The 18,114-nt window shown below is 36.4% G+C and overlaps 1 protein-coding gene across 1 annotated transcript in view; it reads right to left on the bottom strand.

The window, feature by feature from the left end:
• Positions 1–2,156: 2,156 nt before the first annotated feature.
• The window catches only part of HERC2 (HECT and RLD domain containing E3 ubiquitin protein ligase 2), a 119,139-nt gene continuing 103,181 nt past the window's right edge, over positions 2,157–18,114 (bottom strand). Inside the window, exons 83-93 of the mRNA XM_074168238.1 lie at positions 17,871–18,010; positions 16,629–16,816; positions 15,757–15,954; positions 13,812–13,895; positions 8,731–8,872; positions 7,730–7,924; positions 7,522–7,634; positions 6,433–6,623; positions 4,500–4,605; positions 3,747–3,959; positions 2,157–3,157 (exon numbers count right to left, since the gene is read on the bottom strand). Coding sequence (XP_074024339.1) covers positions 2,885–3,157; positions 3,747–3,959; positions 4,500–4,605; positions 6,433–6,623; positions 7,522–7,634; positions 7,730–7,924; positions 8,731–8,872; positions 13,812–13,895; positions 15,757–15,954; positions 16,629–16,816; positions 17,871–18,010 — 1,843 coding nt within the window. The 3' untranslated portion in view covers positions 2,157–2,884. The remainder of the gene's footprint in view (positions 3,158–3,746; positions 3,960–4,499; positions 4,606–6,432; positions 6,624–7,521; positions 7,635–7,729; positions 7,925–8,730; positions 8,873–13,811; positions 13,896–15,756; positions 15,955–16,628; positions 16,817–17,870; positions 18,011–18,114) is intronic.

The raw sequence follows: 18,114 nt of genomic DNA, 5'->3' as shown, positions 1-18,114 counted from the left end.
ACATCTATACATTTTCTTTAAACTAAAAAAGTGAAAATATTTTAACAATGAGATCTTTGGAAGCCACTGCTTCTCTTTTTTATAAAGGGGCGCTGCATGGCTTAGTTTTGCATATAGTCTGCTGATAAAGACACTGGCAGGGGAGGCAAGTACCTATATATGCTGGCCTGAAGACTTCTTTGACTAGCACAGTGCTAAGGAACAAATACCATGATTATTAATGGTACATGTCCCCTAACTCCTGGGAGTTAGTCTAACTAACTCTCCTGGGAGCAGTTAGTCCCCTAACTGCTGGGACTCAATGACCTCTTCTCCTTATTCACAGGTTGTTTAGCAGCCATTAGGTGGTTTTAGAGGTATCGGGAATGTACCCCGGCAACAAAGAGTAATTTTGAACACGGGAAGGGATTTTTCTCTAAGTCTTCTGCAATTTCATAATGGTAAAGCTTTATTATAAATCATCTTTAGTTTTACAGGGAAGTAATATACAAAGAAGGGAAAGGAGCACCAGCAATCCAGTCCTCATTTGCAAGACTAAATCCTTTTTCTTCTCAAACTAGGAATTTGCATCTAAAAGCCAATTAAAAGCAAATCCCATTTTTTGACCACTTGAAACAATGGTTTTCCAAAAACTGGTTACTGAGAAATGCCGTAAATCAGGCCACAGGTGACAAGCAGTTCACACAGTAAAAGGATGTCTGAGGCTCTTCTGTTAGAATGGGAAAGCAAAGGAGGCTTAAAAACCTTCTTTTACAGAGTTCACTAATTAACAACCTAAACTGCTTCCTTACACAAAGGATACTTCCTTTTTGCTTTTCTTGGAAGAAAAGCTCTGATACTCTTTCCTAAGCAAGTTACAAAACCTCTCCATATTACAGTAGCTCATATGCTCCTGAAACGGGTTTTTAAATGGTCTCAGTCCTTGGGTTTGTGGCATTGGGGCATGACTCACCCATCACGTCTCCTGAAGAGCTGACTACAGGATCTCTTTGATCCAGCTGGATGCCTATGGGGCTCTGGTGTTACCATGGCAAGGGACAGCAGACGACCACATGAGCACTTCTGTACTAGATTGTCCCCTCTTCACCTCAGGAGAAATTCAATTGAGCAGCAAAGATAAAAGAGGTTGCTTAAGGATTTTGGGTTTTGCATCTTTTTTAAGACTCAAAAAGGGCTCAATGTTTTTCATCAGCGGACAGAGAAAATTGGGAGGAGAAGGCACAGGCCTGACTTCTGGAATCTCCAGCAAGACAGAGGATTGGGACAGGAGCATTTGTTGCAAGAGATCTTCAGCACTAAATAGATGCCTCTAAAGCTAACAAATTTCAAAACTCTGGTGTCCTAACAACAAATAGGTAGTTTCACCGCTATTTTGAAATACCAAGTAGGTTCCAGGGAAACGTGTTTCATGACCACAGTTAATATCTAAATTTACAAAAGTTGGAACAGAAGTCAAATGCACATGCTAGTTAAAAAAAAAAAAAAAAAATCGAATCAACTCTGAATTGTAAAATGTTAAATATTCACATATACCTATCCTAACAATTAGTGAAGAAATGGTTTGACATCACCTTCTGCTGGATTTTAAAGTAAATTATTAGTGCTTTGGCACAACTAAATCTTATTTTCCTACTTTAAATACCAGTGCATACACCATGTAGTAAACACATAATACCTGCCTGAACGCCACTTGACTTCGATGAGTTACTCAGGCGACTCTGGATGAAGAACATTTCATGATCAAGCCTTGTAAAATGATCTAATTTTCTCAGTGACAATATGTTACACAAGTGTCATCATACTCTTCTACTCACATTCAGGTACTTGGAAGACATCTGTCCCTTACGCTTGCTCAAAAGCGATTTTTTTCCTAAGTGTCCAAGATCAAATTTACAATTGCTGACATTAGCAGCATTAGGAACAACTGCATAAACAAACTGTACCTAATTGCTACCATTAACATGTTGCACAGACTTGATCTGAGTTTACTACAGCTCATGCTCTATGGAGATGCACCTTCTACATTGGTGGAGCAGCACCAGCAACGTTTGGTCACCAGCTGCAAACTGCAGAAACATTTCTTAGTACAGTTGTTGCAATGTTCATCCCCTACAATAGCTGCGTTATCATCAAAAAAACCCACACGCTACTTTTTTCTGTGGCAGAACTTTTATTTGGAGGGAAATTATAACTTTTGCATTTACATGGCACAAAGTATATACAGTACACTTTCCATGATAAGAATTATGATGCTGTTCACAGAAAGGTATCAAATTTGAGATAAATAATGCATAAGCTAAAATATACAAACCAGGGGTGGAGGTGAAATTATTGGCCATTTTTATTATCTATAGAAGAATTTCAAGGAATAATGTTAATTCAATGTTCAAAAATTTTTAACAAACTTCTAGTAAAGTTAATTGAAATATTTATAATACTATTCAGTTGTTGCACAGTATTTCCAATATACAATCAAGAAGATGCACAGAACACAACACTTAATATGAAAAAAAACCTATTGCACCCACAATTTAAAGGTTTCGCTGCCTTTTGGATGCTGCACTACCATATTTATATAAACATTTACAACACTTCAGTAAACACAAAGGTTCTAAATGTAGTGCAGCATTATGGGGGGCCACTTTCAGCTCTTAAAATAAATGTTAAATGCCCATATACTGTGCCATTTATTCTAAGCTGATGGTTTAAGCTGTAACCCTTAACTCCTACTGTGAGTAACAAACACACGTTCCCCATGTTCAGGAGATTACCATCCCTCTGACTACATACCCTATATTCTGAGACCTAAACTGTCCTTGGCTTCATTGTCATTTTGGCGTTTTGCCTCAGTGCTTGTGACAACTATCCCTTATATTATATTTTTTTAATGTCCTGTTAAGTAGTCCTGTGTAGAATCTGAAGCAAAAGAATCTGCATCTTCGTTATCAGAATCATCACTACTGTCATCAGCCGCTGGCTCTCCTGTCAGCGCTATGCGGGCATAATCATCAGTGTCTATAGACTTGCAGAAGTGAATGGCATACTTCAATTTTTCCTCTAGTACTTGCTTACAGGAATACCTGGGCAGCTTCAGCAGAAAGAAGCAAGTGTACGACTCGGGAAGGAAGTGGTCTGGAGGATTGTATTTGTCCAATACCTGTTGAAAACAAAAAGCATAATATTATTGATTCACTGTTCAAACCATAAAAATAATACCTGAGAAATTTTTTAACAGCATGTTAGATATGTGATTCTGAAGCTTCTTAAAACAACAATGAAAAGACCAGATCCAAATTTCCCTACGCTTAGTAAATAAATAAAACCAGACATCCATGAGCTGCTTTGATTATGAATATGTGGTTGGAAACAATCTTAAAAGAGATTATATTACTTCAGCAAATTTCGAATCATATTTTGGTGACTGTGGGGTTTTTTTAATTTAGACGAAATGATTACTGAGCTGAATGAAATACTAAATAAATGTCAGCAAAAACGGCTGATGACTGTCAGTGCAAAACTATCAAAATCCAGAGAAGCAAATGGCTGGGAAACGACACAAATATCCACTTGCCCAAGTCAAGAGAGAAAACCGTTTATACACATTATACGTCTCTGTTGCACTGTCAAACCTACAATGTAATGTTGCATAAACAGTTTGATGAAATCAGCCTATTCTCTTGTTATGTCATGCTACTACTTGTCCACCACGCTTTTTAGAATAAAATCCCCACCCCCCCACCCCTTACCTGAATAACAAAGTCCCTCCCTCTAAAGTCTGCAATAGTCCTGGGCAGCCTGGTTCTGCCCCACACAAAACGCAGGAAGAGAGATCGCTCTGTATTGGAGAAGGACTCCATCACTTCCCAGAACCACTGTATCAAGGAAGCGGTTGGTTCAATGCCTTTGTAAGTTGCTACAGATTTCAGAAGGTGAAGTGGAATATCCGGGCTTCCACATACCTGAAAAATAAAATATAGTGATAGGCTACATAAAATCTGATCAAATCAATTACAATCAATTTTTCCCTCCATTCCTTTAAAATATTTAATCAGCTTTTACACTGACAAAACAAACATTTGAATATTTGAAGTGCTGTGCATAATCTCCTATTAAAACAATACTAAATATACATCTACCCATCAGGGGACAATAATGAACCTTCTTCCACATTCCTGAATCACATGAAGAATCAAACATTTTACTTGGGATGAATATCTCCAATTCACCTCATAGGTCCATGTTTTGTGGGTTTTTTCGGTTTTGTTTGTTTTATTCTTCCAGAAATAATTAATTACATCACTGGTCAGCTATAGCAAAATAATCTTATTAGCACCAAGAGGGCAATAAAACATTTTCTAGTCTTTCCTTGAACAAAACGTTTACAATCACAGAGTGATAATTGTAGGTATTATTTAATGTGGGTTTTGGATTAGTAAGATATAAGTGAAAAATCACACTCCAAGTTAGTCTGACAGAGGTAGCAAAGCAGAAATTTATACCATAGTTTCCAGTTCATATCCTGTAAAGAGCGAAAGTAGAGGAACTGGAACAACACGGGCCATCCCCTCACGAACTGCTGCAACTTGTTCGTCAAATTCATGAAGTCTGCAGAGACACATTTTCAGAGTTTCTGTTAATGCCATTTCTAGCAATTATTTCTAGCAATTGCTGTAACATCAACGGAACTTGAAGCATTTTCCTCAAGTCTCCAGCTATGTGCCAAGGAATATTAATAAACATTTATCACACAAAATACTTGACTTATACCAGTTTCTACACCAATTCACATTGCACAGCAAGCTCAGTATGGAGAGGTACATCACAATGTTTGGGATATTGTATTTCCAGTATTATTCATGTGATGTGTCTGGCAAGAACAAACTGATACCCCATTTGGAAACAATCAAATTATTGGGAAAAAAACGACTGTGCTTTGAAACTCTGCCCTCAAACATTCCCAACAGTAGACAGACATCATGGTACAAGAAAAATGGGTCTGAACTAGAACATGATGTTTGAGGACAGGAGTTGCTGTATTTCAAGACAGACATAGGTAAGTCTAACACTTTAATGCATCTGCTGCCACCCATGATTTGTGTTTTGCTTTTTTTTTTCCTGTCAAATAGTTTCTGGAATGTTTTACAGAACTCTCCAGAGCAGAGATTTGCATCATTGACAAGTTCTGTCCCCAGGTTTATCATCACCAAAACGAACAAAGATGTCAGGACAAACTTGCTCTTATGCATCCACTTTTTCACATGGATTCTGTTCAGGTGCTAGTTTTCCTCTCAAGGGCTTCACATAATTAAAAAACTTGATACTTAATCTAACATTTCAATGTTTCTCCCAAAGGACTTTTAACTGTAAAATGCTTTAGAATTGCTCATGTCCTTTGAGGATAGCCAGAACTGTCAAGAGAACAAAATCACTTCCTTCAAAGGAATGTAACATCTTCTATAGACATATCATTTATCCATTCCTAATGAAATTCCTCTCGCTATCATTAAAAATAGGTTTAATTATTAGTTCACAACCATTAATAGAGGAAAAAAAAAACCAAAGACTGTAATTCAAGTAGTTGTTGCAGACACTATAACTACAAACAAGTAAGCAAATATATAGTGATGATACAGTCTTGCTCAAGAACTTTCTGAAATGGTTAACTACAGCAGAGAGAACAAGACAACTATAAATCAGTATCTCATCCAAATTCTCTGAATTTCTGTAATTAAATAGGCACTAGACCCACCGCTTCACATAACAAGATGTCTATGGTTGCTTAAGATGTACTTGTCTATACTAGATATCTAGGCATTTTAGTAACCAAAGGTCTGTCTTCTCAAATACTGAAAAATTATTTGCCACTGATTTCAGTGCAGCGTTCAGCTTTTGGCACCTGTGGGGTGACAACTCACTTGTCTGCACATAGGTGACAGACTTATTTTATGGTGTACAGGGAATGAACATTTTGGTTTGTGTATTCCAGCTTAGATAAGACTATAGTAAGAATTCATCTAGGACTGCTCTTGACTGCAACTGATGATATGAGAAACTGTGGGAGCAGCAGTACTAAATCTAAACTCTCTTCACAAAGAACTTAATGGTCAAGCCTACTACTTTATCGCATAGGAAGAACTAGATAGATGGGGCATTTCTCCACCTATAAACCTGGCCTGCCAAAACTGCTCTGTCAGGACAGCTATTAAAATCTAGAGCCATATCTGCTACTTTATTTTGTTTCCTAAAAATTAAGTTTAACCTTTTCTCCCTGGAGAGATTAAAAGAAATCAAAAAATCAACATTGTAATCACACGAAAATATTAAATAATTGCACATAAGAGGTTAAAGTAGTATATTGTTCAAAAGCTTTTACATATTTTTAAAAGAAAAATCTTATTCAGGTCAATAATTTGATAGATTTATTCAACAAACCTGTAGTTTATTGCCAGCCTCACATATTCAGCTCTATTATCCAGTGTAATATGGGTATACTTGGAACTCAGTTGAATATCTTGACCACTTGCATTAGGCACAGTGAATGGGAGACTCATAGCTTCAAACTCTTCTGAAGTAGCTTCGTTGTCTCGAATGTACATAAGCCCAGGAATAAAATCTTTATCAACCTTTTGAAAATAACAAGCCCAGGTTGAAATCAGTTTACTAGAACTATGTAAGAGTGTCTCTTGCATAGCAAAAGCAGTGCATCATGTGTCATCTACCAAAAGCATCATCAAATATCTGACCGTGACCCATCTATTTGAATTTCAAAGCCACAAAACCCTAGTATTTTACATAAAATTTCATTATGCTGGGATGTGGGAGGGTAAATGTGTTCTAGATTTCAAATCTTTTGTGGAGCATTTGCCAAGAAACTGTATTATATAAGAAAATGGATTTAAAGCTTAAAAACATAATCACGTCTACAAAGTCCAATGCCTGGTTTTGCCACAAAAGGAATCCTCTTACTGACAAGTAAATGACTCAATGCTTTTACAGTAAGTACATTTCTACATGACAGTATTTGAGAAGGAACCCTTCTTTGTAAGGAAGGCCGAACTCCTACTCCACATTTATTGAGCTCAGTAAATAGTAATGGCAAGTTTGTGATGTTCAGTATGTGGGTAAAAACTATTTTCAGTAGTAGTTTGAACTAATTTTATTTTACTTCAAAAACAGTGTAGGTGTGTGTGTACCCAATCAGTTACTGCATCTTGGCACAACAGACAGTAACAGCTACAGAAAGGTCTACTCGAAAGTAGCAGTTCAACCACAAATGTTTTTCTAGTTAAACCCATGAGAAGATTTGAGAATGCTCTAGAAATCAAACAGCTTAACTACTTTTGAACAACTTAAATTTATGGTTTTAACAGTGACTACAAGTTATCCTGACATACTGGCTCAAAACAGAAAAGGACAGTCAAAACACAAATATACCAGAGGAGCCAGTGACTGGAGAAAGATTTATGCTAGAGTCTGCTTGTCTTCTGTAAGTTATATCCTACTCAGAAACTTCATACTTACCTCGCTGAGATCAGCAATTGTTAGGTTCATTCCTGCAAGCTGTTTCCACACTGGCTCAGCCAGGTTGAGGCTCAGAGGGCTGCCAGTCCGGATAGCAATGCCCAAAAGTACACCTGTAAGTTTAAAAAGAATATTTTTGTTGTTGTTAGATTCCCAATATTCTGATCATGTAATGCAAGCAGCATGTCATAATGGTGTTAAGAATTACCAAGAAAACGAAACATGTTCATATGCAAGAGTGACTTGGCAGCAGGATTTAATAGGAAACAATCTCTGTTTGCTCCAGATTCGTCTCTTCCATTTGGTGTCACAATTAACAGAGGGGTCAGCCCATTCTGAAGCTCCTCACACATTTCTGCTATGGATTCACTATAACCTCCACCGCAATCATCCACAGATTCACCTGGGAGAAGAAAAAAAGGCTCAAAATCAAATGTTCTTTCAAAATAAATCAAGTATTGAAATAAACTGTATTTCCTTCTACAGGGATGACAGAGTAAACAAAAGTTGACTAAAAGCCACACTGTCATATCTATTCATATGAAAACGTTTTATGCTTTGCTCTAGATTTGGAAATTTCCAGTTCATTGTAAATTCTATTATTTAGAAGATTATACAACATATCACAGTGTCAAAAATACTATTTTCCCAGAGTGTAATTAACATTTTTGCATTATGCACTAATCAAAATAAAATAGAAGAGAGGTAGAAAAAGAAAATCAAAGCAATGCGATTCCTAAGTGACAATTTAAAGTAGATTTTATATATCTTACAGCAGATATTTTATATATCTTACATACAGGCTCTTCAATCTAAAATATTTTTCATCAAAAAGCTTAAAGTGATAGGTAAATTGTAAGAACAACCCTACCAGTAAAACCAGCTAGCCAAGATTATTTACCAATTCAGGCAGCTCAAAAACATGTTCAGGTATTGCAGGATGTTTGTTGTAAGCAAAAGAGTTGCCCCCAGAATTTGAGGACAATTACAGACACATTTCCACGAATCTTGAGGGGGGGTTAATAAAGTAATTTTAAAAGGCTGTTTTACTTCCTAACATTTTAAGCACCTTTCTCTGCCTACACACATACACTGTTTTCCTATATCTCCTCCTTCCTTCCCATCCTCCAGAAAAGTAAATCTGAAGAAAACTGTAATATTAAGTGCAAAATTGGGGGTGGGAGCGGGGTGGGTAGAGAATCCTCTTACCAACAAACTTGACTTTCCAAACACGATGAGGAAGGAGAAGGCTATCAGGGGTAAAGGAACTCATTTTAGCACACATCTGTCCAAACACTGATTTTGTACCGTCAGGCCCAGCCAGTCCTCCTTTACTCCTCGAACGTTTTACCTATTGAGTAAGCACATTATAAAAGTCACTGTAAGAACATATTTCAGCTGGCATCACTGTGCAGATCAGACCATAAGATTAACGTTTATAAAACACTAATGTGTTCAGTGCAACATTTGCAGAGGTCCACAATGTATGTTGTATATATGTGACATACACAGAAGAAGAGCAAAATTTCAAATTACAGCACTACGTTATTTTTCAGTACCATCTAATATCCATCCCTAGATATCACAGACTCCTATTATGTATCCCGATCCTCTCCAGAAGGATGAAAGCACATAAAATCTTAGGCTATTAGGACTCCTGAATTATTCCAAAATCACATGATTGTTGAGGTCAGAAAGGATGTCTAAGGGTCATCTGGTCCAACTCCCCTGCTCAAGCAGGGCCACCTAAAGCCAGCCAGTTGCTCAGGACCACATCCGAATGTGCACGTATCTCACCCATATCCTTGAGACTGTTCATTCAGAAATAACCCAGACTCATCTCACATGGTCCCACTCCAAGGTACAGTGCATCTCAAAATCCAATTGTTCTGATGCTTTGAATAAAACATCTACCAGATTTCTTTCAGGTTTTATTGAAAGGCTGACACACTCAAGCCCTCATGTATAAGACGTTCTGTATCAACACAAGCTGGTCTTAATTCAATAGATTTCTAAGAAATTTGGATGCACAAGAGGTTTTAAGTTGAGAAATCATCAAGCCTTCTCTTAAAAAGAAGAAACTATAAGTAGGTCTGTGAAAGCATTAGTTAATTCACTGCTTTTGCAGACCTCAGACCTAAAACACAAATTGATCAAGCGACAATAAAAAGGCAAGTAAACCTGCCTGAACTGAATAGGACGGTATGTACATTTGCTATTATACATTTAAATTAGCATTTATTTACTAGTAACACAGAATTTTAATTTAATCTGATCATTTAGATGCAGGAATGGTTACAACTTGACTTTTAACAAAGCAATGTAAGAATGAGATGAAAGATTACTGGCATTTGTGCCAGTACCTTAATATACTGCTTGCTGACAAAGAGAAATGCTAGGTTATTAGCAAGGAGTAAAACACTTCACTGAAAAATGGCAAAAATTCATACAGATATGTTTAGGCCACAATCCACCACAGGTGTTTTATAATTTTATCGAAGAGGTCTAGAGCACATCATCTTTCTCATGTTTCCAAATCATCCCCTTTAGAGATTTAATAAGTATCCTGTGAAATCTATTTTACTGAATAGGCTCAGATATAGCCGTCACTGAATACATGCCTTATTAAACACAGATTATGCAGCATCTCAAGTTTTTAAAACACAGTTCCAGCCTTCTTGCTGATAATTTTTTCGCATAAAAGAAGTTAATATGTTGACTAGAGCCCAAGAAGGATTTTCATAAAACAATCTGCCATCAGAAGTTATCAGCTATCAGTGGAAAACCAACTTTCCTTGGACCAGAGAGAAACGCAGCAGTTCAAAAGCAGCATACAGTGAAGCATGGAAGAATCAAGTTCAAGAACTTGCCTAAGTGAATATCACTTGTTGTAAGCAGAATCTCTGCAACAAAGGGGGAGAGGCACTCAAGCCAATTTGTAACCTGGTTAAAGAATTCTGAAGTGAGGAAGACCAAAATTTCAGTTCTTTCTCTGAATCTGAAGAGCCAAACTTTTTATTTGTATCAAGCAGCCTGTGACAGTACCCACTGAAATACTGGCCATCCTATGGGACTCTCTCCAACCCACCAGAACTTGGGGAAAACGTAGCACATAAAGACATGCACTCAGAGGCTAATGAATAAGTTTACAAAATGATGACAGCTTATGAGCTGGAATCAGCTAAAGAGAAACATATACTATTGACAGAACACAGATCTATCTACAAAGAAAATACACACAATTCAAGGATATGTCATGAAATCAACTTCCAGAAGGGGCAGAGAAGTATCAGTGTGATAAGTACAAGAGCGCAGACACAGTCTCACCTGTACCTTAGGTTTCAGTTATCTACGCTCCAACTGAAATGCTACAGAAAAATATACAGTATAAAAAGATGACGAAGAGAGAAAAACTTCTACACAAGCAGAAAAGAAAAGCCTAGCCTGATCTGTGTAGGAAAATGAAGACTGTCCTGAAATGAGTGTTCTTTAAAAGCACATTTGATAAGGAAGAAGACAATAACCAGGAAGGAGGAATGGTATTTAAAATGTATAAAGTATAACACTCACAAAAGAATAAATAATTCATTCATTGACATTCTGTGCCTACTTTAAGATCAGATAATTTTTAATCATCATGTTAGTGAGATTTCTGTAATCCCCATTTGATAAGGAGGCCTAGTGAGAAGGAAGAAACTATTCTCAAAGTGGTATTTCATATATCCATAAGTGTGACATTCCTCCCATAACAGCAGAGAACATTGAACCAGGAGATCCTTTGCAATATTACACTCCTGAAAGTAGACATTCTCCTTAATAAATGAAATTTGTTTCCCTTTTAAAAGGAGGAAATTCCTTTCAACTGCCATGATAATCTCTTTCATCCAAAGGCAAGATATGATTTAATAGCATTATGAAGGTGTCTGCTTATAGGTCATAACACACTGTCCATTTGACACCACATGAGCTACTAAGGTACTTAAATACCAGATAAATCTGATCTGCTAGTAAGATTTACTAGGGTACTAGTAAGTAAACTTGAGCACTGGAGCCCTGTCTAGACATGTAACTGCTAGTTCACTTTCTGGCTCAGTCTTCTATTACATCTTTCCAGAACAAGGCCCACCTGCTGTTTTGGAACATTTCACTTAACGACCATTCCCAAAAAGTAACATGGATAAAACTACATCAAGGTTGGTTTCTTCTGCCCTACACAGTCTTCCAACAGTGTCCCAAACTGTCTCTGTGCATTCAAGCTTGCCCTCGTGCTACACTTCAAACCATAAAACATCCACCCTCAGTTTTATGCTACGGCAATATCAGGCTGGCACATGGGTGAGCTGCAGTATACCCATCACACTGTATTTCACATAACTTGAGCAAGAAAACAACATAAAACTACTGTGTCCTATTAGCACAAGGTCCCAACAGAGAAGACCCAGTGCCAAGTAGTATGTAAGACGAATGTCATCTACTCTAAAGGAATCTGGTCCATGTAAAACTCTATCTCAGGACAAGGGAGTGGTGTTTGGTTTGCCTTTACACCGCAAGTTAGACAGCTGTTATGTCCAGTTCTGGAATGTCCAAAGAAACCACTGAGCAACAAGGCAGATGAAGAAACACTTTATAAAACAACTCAGTATCTGGAAAACAACTTTAAATTAAAAACTTATCTGCTTATTTTACATGAAGGAAGATGATGAAGTGAATTGACTGCACCATATAACTTATAAACTGTAAGAAGAGCCTTCTGAAAGCAAAGGGATCTCAAAGCTTAGCTGCAATTAAACTCAAACTGCAAATAAGATGAAAATTCTTAACATTGACAATTAGCTGTTTGAGACTATGTAAAGCAGCTTTGAATCTTCAATTAAATATTAAAAAGGATCAAAGAGTTTAAGAATCCACATTTTCATTCTCTGCAAAAGCTAATTCAAGAAATCATGACCCGTACTTGGTACCGTATAATCAGGCCAAGATTATGAACGTGGTCTTTTTTAGCCTTCGCTTGGCTAATTCTAGGACAGACTTGTGTTACAGCAATATTTCATTTCCCCCAGAAGCTATGAATAAGGGAAGTCCTGCAGCTACCAGCTCTTTTCTAGATTTCAAGCCAGATTCAAGTAATGAGCTGAAGTATAAAAGAAAGCCTAACTTAATTAATTAACTCAACAGTAGAAGGGTGACAATTGGAAATCAGCCAAAACCTACTCACTAGTTTCCTGCCTAAAGTTAAATACTTGCAGTGCTTTATTGGACTTTCTGAGTTCACATGCATACAAAGTAACAAGAAAATCCGTCTTCAGCTCCAACTTCCCAAATAATAAACTAAACCAACATATTTTAATCACATAACATTACCACAAGAAATTCAGTGCTCATAGAAAATGGCAAAGAAGCAGAAACAGGGTCCAGCCACAACAGGATGTACTTCTGTTCATTAAAAGAAAACTAATTAGGCACAATTTCTCCATTCTAACTTTACAAAGAGTAGGTTTCCTTACTTTTTATAATATTAAAAAAAAAAAAAAAAAAGAAAAGAAAACCACCACTAGAGGAAAGAAATGCATGAGGACTTTGCAAGACCAGGCTTCAGTCCATTTAAATGAAAACAATGTTTCACTATTTTATGTTACAGAAATATCTATGGAAAAAAGACTTATCTGGCCTAAGGCACAACATTACATTTTCTAACGTCAATGATAAGGAAAAAAGCCCTTTTGTATCAAACAGTTCTGCAATCAATATGACCACATGTGATAGCCAGCAAAGGACAAGATTTTATCAGCCTGATTTTTCATTATATTCAAGGACGCTTTTTTATATTTTTTTTTTTGCCTTTTTTTTTTCCCTTCATGTTCTTTGTTATGAAAGCAACAGCTGAATAATTCATGTGACCATTTGGAAAGGTAAGTAGGAATCACTACTCTCAAATTATATAATGTAGTGAGTAGTTTTCAAAGTTACAAGTGTAGTTTTGAAAAAGCTGTCCTTTGTCAAGCAGGAAATACTTTGCTCATTAGAGTTTAAATCATTAACTTAACACGTCAACAAGTGTGTGTATGTGTGTGTGTCCTCCCCCAAACAACTACAGTGTGGACGAAAACATACTGAAAAGGAAATGAGCAGTCCTTGCTGCATTCATTTCTTCACTGTTTGATTCTCTGATAAAAATTCAACTTTTCAGTACTCTGATACCAAACAGCTGAAAGACTAGGGGACTTTGACAAATGTATAGCACTGTGGGCTAAACACACAGATACTAAAATTAAAACTTCAGATTAAGGTACCTGTATTCTGTTGAGCTCTACAACTGGCCCATGCTGACGATCTCTCACCATAGTTGCTTGCACAACTTTTCTGAAAGCTGCCTCCTAAAAAAGGAAAATACAAAAAGTTAAAATAGCGGCAAAATTGCAATCAAGTAAGAAAGCTGCACATATTTCACGGATAAACACATACTTGGGTCAACTTAGGAAAAATAAAGACTGCAGTAAAACAGAGAAACTGATCCTGCAATACTATCCGTCAGCAATTTCCTTCCAAGTCCATCACAAAACACTACAAAAGGTGTAACACCTATGAGTCTTTCTTCAGAAGAAATGGAAACAAGCATCAAATACTTTTGAAATACTGAAAATAAACAAAAACAACTGAAGACAGAGCTAGGAGATGTTAGTTAAGGATCACGTTATTTCTGCTAATACAATTCAAGTCTGAAACAGTCAGGATACTAAGTGAAAAAGAAAGTCTCTCCTGTACCACTCAAAACCATGGCTCAAAAGGTTGTATTCCACCCACACTCAGTTATTACTAAGCAACCAGCTTGTCTCTGAGTGCAGATACAAATTAGTTTATACCAAAATAATACGTGTATATGAAGAATAAGTAACATCAGAGAAAAATAAATCAAAAAAGCCAAAGGTGAAATGATCTTGCTATGGAAGACAACAAATAAGAACAAAAAGTAAACTTTTCACACGAATTCAATTATCTGAGGTTCTCACACTAAATATTTGGATCAAATCTTACACTGTCAGTTTCAAGCAAGCTTTAAAAGGATTATTAAGTCTTTAGAATCTCTGAAGGTGTGCTTGACATGCCTAGATATGAATATGGCATTGCATCTTCTGGTGTCTCTGTTGAATGCTTTTGACATAAAATATGCCTGATATCTCATTTTATCTTATATCCGTAGCCTTTCTGTAACTGTTCTGCAGACTCAAAGTAAATTATTTGAATGTGCCTCCTGCACACCCATGCCTATACTTAACATCATATACCTTAAGACTGCCTATTAATAGCACTAACATATAAAAGTGTCATGAACAGAATAGCTAGAATTTTCCTTTCCTTTTTTCCAATTTCGGTTTTGATGAAAAATGTGTGGTCTTCTCATGGTCTGCAAAGCTGGATTGCTCTACTACACAATTTTATTAGAGTCTAGAGAAAGAGACCTTGAGACAATACGTGCTAAGGAGTACAGTTACAGGCCATGTGTCTTATTTAAGGGCACAGAACAGCACCACAGAGGGAAATTTAACCGCTTCTCTTTTCAAATATATCTCCCAGCAGATTTTGTCTCTTTATATAAGGTTACCATTTTTTATTAGACAAGTTACTCCGACTGAGAAAATTATGATCCAAAACTGATGATCGTACTGAAGATATGTTATGTTTTTAAGGTTTTCCATATCTGAAGTTTTGATTAACTATTGTAGCCTTCAAGCATTATAATTATTCAGATTTTCTCATGATTGACTTTACTTACAACTATAAAAATGACTTTACCAATTTGAGATTGAACTCCTAGGTATTGTCTTCACTTTTAGTGCAGTTTAAAACAAGTTTGTAACTGCACAGAGCTTTGGATCAACTAGTATATAACCTGATCACGACAGATAATGACCATTTCATACTTATCTTACATGTTTTCCAGGATGGCATCTACTGAATACTCTAGGAGAATTCAGCTATACTAAAAACTGAAGATTTACAGTGTAAAGTTATTTTTAAGATCAACACACAACAGGTCTATGATAAAGAACTGAGGAAAACATAATAAAAAGAACACACTCACAAGTAAAGAAGTTTGCATAATCAGACTGTAAATATTTGATATACAACTTAGAGAACAAATTGAGATAAACAGTTCCGTTTTCTTTAGAAACAATTTAAACAGTACATTTCCTTTACAGTTACAAATCATTCCCTTAAAAACATTCTTACAAATACCTTTCCCTGTGATATCAGTATTCCCCGTAATGTGTCAAACCCAACTGAGGGTCCTTGGCCAGTTTCATCAAGTCTTCCTTCAAGATCAAACATTGGAATGCAAGGACAGAAGAGTTCAGAAATGTGATGCAACAGCAGAAGCCTGTTTCTCAATGAAATGATGGGAATTTCCTGCAGATGATTATACTCCATAGGAACCTACGATAAGGCAATGATATCCAGATGTTATTTAGAATTATTACACACTTTATCTTATTAAAAAGAAGAACAATTTATAAGATTTGTAGGTAAATTTGTACTAGAAATTCAGATATTTGCTTATTCACACTCAGAACTTTGTAATACACAGAGTTCAGTTGTTTATAAAAGATAAAAGCAGTATCGGTCTAAACTGAAACAAGTATTAGAAACATGACAGTTAGACTGTTCTTGCTATTCCATATTTTACAATTCTCTTTATCCATAAACAGACACATTTTACATCCTGTTGTCACTGCACCCAGGCATTATAGCTGAAAGATGGAAAATTAAAAAACCAATCTTCTCCACGTAAAGCAAAAAATGAAGAACTCCTTTGGAAAGCATAGGATTTTCATAGCTGAAATACAGAATTAAAATTGGTGCCAATTTGTAAACTCAGTTACTATTCTGCATTGGATTAACAGCTGAATGAAGGGTCTTTCTCACCTCGGAAAATTGGAATCCTTCTTTGGAAATATGGAAGTAAAACACGTACTGGCTCAAACTCCAAGCCAAATCAAAGCACGCTGTGCTTATACAGGCATTTAGAAAGGAAATACATCTGCCGAAAGATCAGCAATAACCATACCAAGTATGTTTAAAATCTGAATGCAATAAGCTAAAAATATTACCTGTGTGGGGAGCTTGCCAGCGTTAGCAGGTTTACTGGTTGACCATGCTAAAGTATGTGCTGAGCCACAGGCTACTCTGTTGATCTTTTTACCCTGAAGTGCTGCAACCAAGCGTGGTCTTTGGATGGCATTAGTTGTTCCATCTCCAAGCTGCCCTTCATCATTATCTCCCCATGTATACACTTCCCCTAAACCAATAAAAAGAATTAATTGTTCTGAAGCTAAGATAGAAGCTTTTTGCCTTTTTTCTTTTTTTTTTTTTTTTTAAATTAGCATTTATAAATCATTTAACCGAATTAGGCCTTGGACTGTAATCAAGATTTCTAGGACTGATGGCCACCCTGAAATCCGCTGTCTAGTGCGGATAAGTCTTGAGTGACATGATTAGGCCCATGGTCTATGTAGAGCAGCTGGTATAAAATGCATTTCCTCATAGTTTGTATAACTTAAAAGTTCTGTTCCATAACAGGAGGAAATGGTGAAGTAGACGAACAACACGAGATACACCAGAAACAGGCAGTATTTGATAGTTTCATAGCCAAAAAAAGCTGATATTAAAAAAAAATAATTAGAAAAGGCTTAACATTTTGTATGAGATGAAAGAAAAGATCCTACCATACACTGTATTACTAAAGAGGACATTAAAAGGGGTGCTTACTGTTGCAAAAATACTTGGAAAATACTTTTAAAATAGCAACCTTATTTCTGAGCATCCCTTTTCTGCAGCTATATCCTACTTCACTAACACCTACAAAACACTCAGTTATTGCGCAGACTTGTTAATTAAATGAGAGAGTGAGTCTGCTACAAAGAATATTCAGTATCTCAGGCTGCTCTGTGAGAAGCAATAGTGTTTGTGCAGTGCTTCATTTAGCAAGTTAAACACCTCAGCAGGCTCAGAAGACGCTATTAAAAAAAAAGCAAAATCCATTCATTCTACTGCTTGACCAAACTGTAATTACTTTTAGACCTCTATATTAATCTTTGACCATCAGCATGTATGAAACTTAAACTCTATTTTTTTATTAATTAAAAAACTTCAGTTGGTTTTATGTGATCGTTTTAAATCAATGACATTTTTGTTGCTCAAGAAATACACATCTGCAAACACAAAATATGTCCATGCACAGACGACCACCATTTTTAGCAAGGACAACCTAACAACAGCTGACTGAAAAATAAAGTCTCATTTTTTTCAAATTCAGTATTGAGAACTAAGCAAATTATTTGATTTTTTTATACCATCTTCAGTGCAGCAAACACAGTGCAAAGACCCAGTAGCAATTGCAATGACTTTCTTTCCTTGCAGTCCCTGCACTTGTCGTGGTCTTCTAACATGGTCATCAGATCCATGACCTAACCGATGATAATCTCCTTTGCCCCTGCACAGAGAAAGTAAAACATTTCAAAACTGTGTTTTAACTGTGGAAAAACAGAATGATAGACTGTGCCTGATATTTGGCCTCTAGATGTATTTATAAACAGT

This window comes from Numenius arquata, chromosome 1 (genome assembly GCF_964106895.1).
Source record: "Numenius arquata chromosome 1, bNumArq3.hap1.1, whole genome shotgun sequence".
Lineage (NCBI taxonomy): Eukaryota > Metazoa > Chordata > Aves > Charadriiformes > Scolopacidae > Numenius > Numenius arquata.
The sequence above is the reverse complement of the archived record's forward strand: the minus strand, read 5'-3'. Positions and strand labels throughout refer to the sequence as shown.